The 8,489-nt window shown below is 40.8% G+C and overlaps 1 protein-coding gene across 1 annotated transcript; it reads right to left on the bottom strand.

The window, feature by feature from the left end:
• Positions 1–4,617: 4,617 nt before the first annotated feature.
• On the bottom strand, positions 4,618–5,598 carry LOC100585841 (olfactory receptor 6F1). Its single transcript, XM_003267353.3, has one exon. The coding sequence runs from the start codon at positions 5,554–5,556 to the stop codon at positions 4,630–4,632; it is 927 nt and encodes a 308-aa protein (XP_003267401.1). The 5' UTR covers positions 5,557–5,598; the 3' UTR covers positions 4,618–4,629.
• Positions 5,599–8,489: the final 2,891 nt, after the last annotated feature.

The following is an 8,489-nucleotide window of genomic DNA, read 5'->3' as shown; positions in this document are numbered from 1 at the left end:
TCTTTGTCACCAATTTTCCTATCATGCTTCTTCCAAGTCCCTGATCATCCAGCCAAACCATTGGGTACAGCTCATGAATCAGTACATAATCACACGTCTGGCCATTTCTCCTTCCATGCAAGGTGCACAGCCAGGTGCACTGCTTGAAGTTCTGCCCACTGGGAAGATTTCCTTTCACTGCTGTCCTTCAGGGATGTCCTAGAAAGGAGCTGTAGTGCTGTAGCTGTCCACTTTCTGGTGGTGCCTACATATTATGCAGAACCATCTGTAAATCAGGCTCTAGTCCTCTCTTCCTCTGTCAGCTGATCATAGGGAACTCCACATGAGGCTATTAGTGCAGGCTTTGGGGAGAGAAGGCAGGTGGCAGGAGTGGAGACTATGGGCATTTGAGCCATTTCCTCATGTAACTTACTTGTGTCTTCAGGATCTGCTGGAGCCTGATCACATATATACTACTTCCATTTGATGATGGAATGCTGCTGTGCACAACCTACTTTATGGCTGGATGGGTCAGAAAGCACCCAGTTCATGATAGGCAGTTCAGGTCGCATGTTGACTTGATGACTCATAGTCAGATTTTCAGTTTCCACCAAAGCCCAGTAACAGGCCAAGAGTTGTCTCTCAAAAGGAGAGTAGTTATCTGCAGAAGATGGCAGGGCCTTGCTCCAAAATGCTAGAGGCCTCCACTGTGATTCACCTATGGAGGCCTGCCAAAGGCTCCCAAACAGCATCACTGCCTGCCACTGACACCTCAAGCACCATTGGATCTTCTGGGTCATATGGCCCAAGTGGCACAGCAGCTGGCACAGCAGCCTGGACCTGTTGCAGAGCCTTCTCCTGTTCTGGACACCACTCAAAACTGGCAGCCTTTCAGGACACTTGATAAATGCGCCACAGTAACCCACCCAAATGAGAAATGTGTTGCCTCCAAAGTCCAAATAGGCTCACTAGGCATTGTGCCTCTTTCTTGGTAGGAAGGGCCAAATGCAGCAACTTATCCTTCACCTTAGAAGGAATATCTCAACAGGCCCCATAACCACTGGACCCCTAGAAATTTTACTGAGGTATAAGGTCCCTGAATTTTAGTCAGATTTATTTCCCATGCCATCCTTTGGCACACAAATGTCTCACCAATAAGTCCAATGTGTTTGCTACTTCTTGCTCTTTTGATCTATCAGCATAATGTCATCAATGTAACCAACCAGTGTGATATCTTGTGGAAGCAAAAAGCGATAAAGATCTCTCTGAATAAGATTGTAACACAAAGCTGGAGAGTTGATATACCCCTGGGGTAGGACAGTAAAGGTATATTGCTGGCTTTGCCAGCTGAAGGCAAATTTCTTCTGGTGGACCTTATAGACAGGAATGGAGAAAAACGCATTTGCCAAGTCAATGGCTGCATACCAGGTACCAGGAGATGTGTTAATTTGCTCAAGCAATAAAATTACATCTGGTACAGCAGCTGCAATTGGAGTCACCACTTGGTTAAACTTAAAATAATCCACCGTCATTCTCCAAGATCCAAATGGGAGAGTTGAATGGGGATGTGGTGGGAATCACCACCCCTGCATCTTTCAAGTTCTTGATAGTGGCACTAATCTCCACAATCCCTCAAGGGATGCAATATTGTTTTTGATTTACTATTTTTCTAGGTAGAGGCAGCTCTAATTGCTTTCTTTTGGCCTTTTTCACCATAATAGCCCTCACCCTATGGGTCAGGGAGCCAATGTGAGGGTTCTGACAGCTGCTAAGTATGTCTATGCCAATTATGCTTTCTGGCACTGGGGAAATGACCACAGGATAAGTCTGGGGACCCACTGGACCCACTGTAAGTCAGACTGAGCTAAAATTCCATTAATTACCTGACCTCCCTAAGTCCCTACTTTAACTGGAGGTCCACAATGATATTTTGGATCCCCTGGAATCAATGTCAGCTCAGAACCAGTGTCCAGAAGTCCCCACAAGGTCTGATCATTTCCCTTTCCCCAATGTACAGTTACCCTGGTAAAAGGTCAGCGGTCTCCTTGAGGAAGGATGGGAGACTCACTGCATAAATTGTCGGTAATGTAGTGGGGTCCCTCCTCAAGGGGACCCAGCCTCAAGGTAGCTACGCCCACTTTGCCTTTTAGAGTTGAGTGCTGCTGCTTGGCCCCTGACTCCTTGGGATCCAATTATTTTCATTGTATTTAAATTTTGTAATTGAGTGACTGCAGTTCCCACAGTTAGATCTGACATACAGAGAAGAGCAATTACAGAGCTCTTCAAAGATGCAGATGCTGTCCTCACAAATCTAATTCGCAAGGCATTGGTCAAGCATATATCTTTTGGACCCTCCCAGTTGGGATGAGTAGGTCTAAAGTGACTAATCCACCCTAACATCCCAATCTCCCTAAGCCTTTGGATCTGTTCCTCTACATTAAATCAATGGAGATCAGGCATTTCCAGCTCACTCACAGTGGGCCATCTTTTAACCCGTATTTCAGCTAAACAAACAAATAAACTATTAGAACCTTTTTTAGCTCCGTGATCTGCAACATTAAAAGCAGGGTCCCTACTTAGTGGGTACAAATCAATAAATTGAGCCTGATCCAACTTTATGTTCCTTCCACCATTATCCTATACCCTTAATATCCATTCCCATGCCTGTTCTCCAAATTTCTGTTTATATAAATTAGAGAACGCAAACAGTTCTTTTTGAGTGTAGCACACCTCCTCATGGGTCACACTCTCAACCTCACCTCTAGTGGCCCACTGCGACTTTAGTTATAGGTCTGGAAGTAAACAGAGGCATTGGGGGTGGCTCCTGAGGAGAATCAACATTATCTTGCCTGGCAACTGTGTCAGGGGAGGCCATCACTGTTGCCTTGGTCAGATGTTCAATGGCAGGAAGCATCCAGCACAGGAGAAAGATGTAGGCTGGGAGCCTAGGCCAATCTCTCCTTTTCACGTTTTTCTGCCTGCTTTATATTCCCTGGCAGCTGATTAGATTGTGCCCACCAGATTAAGGGTGGCTCTGCTTTTCCTAGTCCACTGACTCAAATGTTGATGTCTTTTGGCAATACCCTCACAGACACACCCAGGATCAATACTTTGTATATTTCAATCCAATCGACGCTCAGTATTAACCATCACAGGTACATTAAGAGGTAGACTTTCGACATAGATATAACTTCTGAAAGTTAATATGCATCATTCCCACAATGAGACATCTTCCCCTATTTTCTTCAAACATATAGCTTTCTTGTTCTATTTTATACCACTTTACTTTTGAAACCAGAAGGGGTTTCAAATCATACAAACAAGCAAGGTCTGAAGAGTAGCTTCTTTTCTTTTTTTGTTTTTTGAGACGGAGTTTTTGCTCTTGTTGCCCAGGCTGGAGTGCAATGGCACGATCTAGGCTCACTGCAACCTCCGCCTCCTGGGTTCAAGCGATTCTCCTGCCTCAGCCTCCCAAGTAACTGGGATTACAGGCATGCACCTCCACGCCTGGCTAATTTTGTATTTTTAGTAGAGACGGGGTTTCTCCATGTTGGTCAGGCTGGTCTCGAACTCCTGACCTCAGGTGATCTGCCCGCCTCGGCCTCCCAAAGTGCTAGGATTACAGGCATGAGCCACCATGCCCGGCCTGAAGAGTAGCTTCTATTCAGCCCCTTAGGCATTTCTTTGAGAAGCAGACTACTTTGTACACATGTGAGTCAATATGAGTAAGACAAACAGAATATCCCTGCAGCCTATGTTAGCCTGCTGGAGCCCCATTTTCCACAGCCATACAATAACGAGGAAAGGGAGGAGAAGGGACCTATCATGTATTGATGGTTGTAAAGGAAAGTACTTTGCTTTCTGTGGAATGCAGTACTTTGGAGGAAAATCAAATAGTTATTACAATTATTGTTTCCTATGGTTATGTTTTCCCTGAAACCACTGGATGTTCTATACTTGCTGACTTGCCAATGGAATCTTTAGTATTTTTCCTTTTCTATGATCAATATTGTTACGCAAGAAACTTCTATTGCTTTGTTTAAACTCTCCTGCAGTCCCGTTTATCTACTTTTCATCATCCATTTTTTGGATTGCTTTGTTCACTGTCCTTGTGAAACAAACGTGGCACCTTGTAATGATCAAGTTCTAATTCCATATCTGTCTATTTTACTATACCTTATGAAAAAATACTATGCTGCAATAACTGCAAACACTCTAATTTCAGTTACATGTTTTAATTCATTTAACCTTTGCATATTTCTCTTCCCTCATGTTCCACAAATATTGTTCTCAATATTTTATACTAAGACAATTTTGCTAATCTTTAAAAAGAAACAAGAGTTTAGAGTTGATATACCAAAGCACTGTTTTTATTGCAGATGTCTCTAATTTATAAATCAAAGTCCAGAGCAAACCTAATTCAATGTACAATTATTTTTTTGCTTAAAAACTCCCATTTGCTTATGTCAAAACTCCCATTTTTATCATACATGATAATGTATAAAAAATATAGTATTGCTTGTTTTGTTTGTTTGTTTTTTCTCTGTCTGTGTACCAAGAAAGATTTGCCGTGTTCCTCCACATTCTTACTTGGAACCTCTGTATAGATGCAGAGACCATTTACAGGACATCTGTTGCGGTAGAGGAGATTTATTTTCCCTTCCATTTCTTCAGCAGAGTTTCTCTTACTTCCTTATTACGAAGCGTATAGATGAAGGGGTTTAAAACTGGAGTCACCACAGTGTTCAGGACGTGGACAACTTTGGTCAAATCCAAGGCATCTTTGATAGAGGTGCGGACGTGAAGGAAAATTGTGGACCCATACCAAATGAGCACCACGGCGAGATGCGAGGAGCACGTGGAGAAGGCTTTGCTCCGGCCACTGGCAGAGGGGATCCTGAGGATGGTGCTGATGATGTACATGTAGGAGACAAGGGTGATGAGGCATGAACTCAGGATAACCACAAAAGCAATCACAAAGGCCACAAGCTCTACTGCCTGTGTGCTGGTGCAAGCCAGGGCAATCCAGGGTGCAATGTCACAGAAGAAGTGGTTGATGGCACGGGGGCCACAGAAGGACAGGCCACTGATGAGGGCTGTGGGCACTGCAATGGCCATGAAACCACAGACCCAGGAGCCCAGGGCCAGCTGCGCTGAGAGCAGGCTACTCATGATGGCTCCGTAGTGTAAAGGATAGCAGATGGCAAGATAGCGGTCATAAGCCATGGCTGCCAGGAGGAAGTACTCTGTGCAGCCTAATGAGAAAACAAGGTACATCTGCAAAAGACAGCTTGTAAATGATATGGTCTGACTTCTTCCCAGTAGGATGGCCAGTGCTTTGGGGACTGCTGCTGTGGTATACCAAATCTCCAGGAAGGAGAGGTTGCTCAGAAAGAAGTACATGGGGGTGTGCAACTGATGGGAGGTGCTCACCAACATCAAGATAGCCACATTACCACTAACTGTGAGGATGTACATCACCAGAAAAAGCATGAAGAGAGAGAGCTGAAGACTTTGAGAACCAGGAAAGCCCAGTAAGAGAAAGTCCTGGGGCAGAGTTTTGTTGCCTGTGTCCATTGTGGTACTTAAACCAGAAAACAGAGTCCCCGCACTGAGCCCTTTAACCCAATCACACAGTCCTAGAAAGACAAAAAGAACGGAATCATGGAAGAGCTCCAATAATTAAATGTAATTATTGGAGATATGATGTAACTTTCATTGAATGCCTGCTCTGTGTTTGGAGGCATAGTTAATATCAGTTATTTTAATGAAACAGTGAGATATGTATTATTATAACCAATTATCAGTTTAGAAAACAAATGTGCAAAAAATGTCAGCAATTCTGGAAAGACTGCACTAATAGCTACATTTCAGCTCCAAGATTCAACTCCAGTCTTTCTGCCTTCATCCCACTCTGAGCCACATTCCAGCTCAGTCCCAGACTACATCTAAACCTAGAAAGGGCTGACTGAATTTACTACATTTTAACTAGACTCTGCATGGCCCCTGGCCAAAACATGTAATTTTGTCTTTGTTTAGAAATTGGCCCACTAAACCTAGGTTCTAGTCACATACATATGTAACAGTTGTAGCTTCTAAATTGATCTAATTCATAAGATTCATCTTCAAAAATAATGTTCAATAGTCACCAAAGTTAACTTTAAAATCAGTTTCAAAATGATTTTTATCTTCTCTTGATGATTTCATGTTTAAACATTATATGACAGATACTTCTCATCAAAAAATATATTTCCATATTGAACAATACACTGAAGGTAACAATCTAGGAAATCTTGATGTCCACTTGGGAGTGAGTACACTGAAAGCAGGTGAAGGGCAAAAAATCATTGTGAAACCAGTTTTTAAAATTCTCATAGTTTATTTCTAAGCACTAGTTTTGAGAATAGAGTCTATAAATTCAAAGGTCAGTTGGGAAGCTATTATTGTCAAACGTACAGGTGACCAAAACCTGTGTTTAGGAGACAGAGTTTTGAAGAAAGACAGTGAAGACTTTGGCAGCTTCATTCTAGGAATTCCCTTATAAATAGAAATGTTCTCTCTCCATCCTCATGTGTCATACCCTTGCATTCACCAACGCCAATGTTGTTTCCTGCATAAACCCAGATTTACTGCATGTATCCAATGTTACTAAGTGCATTTAGACCATAAAATGGGTCTACAAAGTAAATGGGTACATACATTGGCTTTACCTCATTTATGGCAGAAGGGGCTTCCAAGCAGTGCTTCTCAAGCTCTAATGGGTGCATGAATCACCTAAGGGTATTGCCAAAATGCAAATTTTGATCAATGCACCCTTGACATAGGAACTGTGGTTTCTCATATGTTTCCAAATGTCACTGGCCAGGACCACACACTGAGAAGCAAGGATCTAGCATCTTTCTCATTTTATAAAAAAGTAATAAATCTGCAGCTTTGCTTGATTGGGTAATGAAGTTCAGAGTACGCCACCATAAAATGTGCTCGTCTGGCACTGGATTATTTTGAACTGAAGACAATTGTGAAAAACAAAAAATAGAGAGACAGAAGAAAAACTCTCTGGCCGCCCCCTTTCTACAAGGAAGGATTGGATGATTTTTAATCATCAAAGACAACTCTAGGGTCTTATCATCCTAGAAAAGGCAACAGAGGAATATACTCAACAGACCTTGCTTAAATAACTCTTATATTCCATTAATCTCCCCATATATCTACTTTCCCACAATTCATACCCCTGAGAACCCCTTCCTTTGTCTTGTCACTTCTCTACAAATTTATTGTATTTTTGTTAAAATACTATATATGACCAAGTTCTAACCAATTCTTTGAGTTACTCATCCCTGAGTTCTCCCGTGTGTATATGCAATGCACTTGTCAATAAACGACTGTTTTTTTGTTGCTTATATTTCTTTGGTCGGTCTAAATTGCAGGATTTTACCCACTGAACCTAAGATGGGAAGAAGGAAAATACTTTTTTCCTCCTCTACACTGGTAAAGGAGCCTAGATTATGAATTCATTACCCTAATACAGAAAAAAATGCCCTGGATACTGATGGGTGACATAGAATAAGAAACACAAAGAAAAGATGTTCTTTAACAATAAATACTAAATAATAGATTTGCAAATTTCTTAAAGCTAATATATTCCAACATATTTATCATTCATGGCCAACGAGTATATGTAATAACTATTTTTGAATTCAAGTGCCAATGTCAATTGTTAATGTCTTTTGGTATAATCCGCTTTTTTTTTCTTTAAAGGTCATCAGGGAGCATTGTTAAGAACAGCAAAAAGTAGCTAACATAGTGAATGGTGAATTGCCAGTCACTAGACTGTTAGCTAACATGATCTTTGTAAATCCTATTAGCTTGCTTTTATCCTACTTGTTTCACAAATGAGAAAACTGAAACACAAAGAAGCTGAAGAAGTTATTCAAAGTGGAGCCATGACTATCAATCCAAGATGTCTGATTCTGGAGCCAAAGAACTTTGAACTTGAGGCTTTCAGATATCTTTATAGGTTCCTATGGTATCTGATTGGCAGATTTTAAAAATATTTTAATTTATGTTCAAATAGAAATTGCTGGGCAAAGCTATTTTGAAAAGCTAGTATGAAATAATTCTATCTTAACTCTTAACTTCTATGAGTAATGTGAATAAGGCAATTATACTCATAATTTTCTATATTCAAATTCAAAAATCATTTTGATAACTAAAAATTATAAAATAAATATCCAGAACCATATTATGAAATGACATTTTCATATTTTACTTTTAATTATGCTGCTGAATTTGTCAGATACCATGACCTGATATTTACTTGAAGCACATGATGATTAACCCCACATTTAAAAACCTGTATATATTGCTCTAGACTTGAGTGTTTCTAGTTTTACTTCTAAGATAGCCTAAATGGAAATCTGTGGATGTGACTTAACAAGAGCTTAAAATAAAAATCAGAGAAAAATATAGTTCGATTTATTAGGTTCAAGTAAATTACCTTTTAATTTTGC

This window comes from Nomascus leucogenys, chromosome 5 (assembly GCF_006542625.1).
Source record: "Nomascus leucogenys isolate Asia chromosome 5, Asia_NLE_v1, whole genome shotgun sequence".
Taxonomy (NCBI): Eukaryota; Metazoa; Chordata; class Mammalia; order Primates; family Hylobatidae; genus Nomascus; species Nomascus leucogenys.
The sequence above is the reverse complement of the archived record's forward strand: the minus strand, read 5'-3'. Positions and strand labels throughout refer to the sequence as shown.

Bases quoted from the DNA above. Each gene is read 5' to 3' on its own strand.
- LOC100585841 (XM_003267353.3), bottom strand. From the start codon at position 5,556: ATGGACACAGGCAACAAAACTCTGCCCCAGGACTTTCTCTTACTGGGC.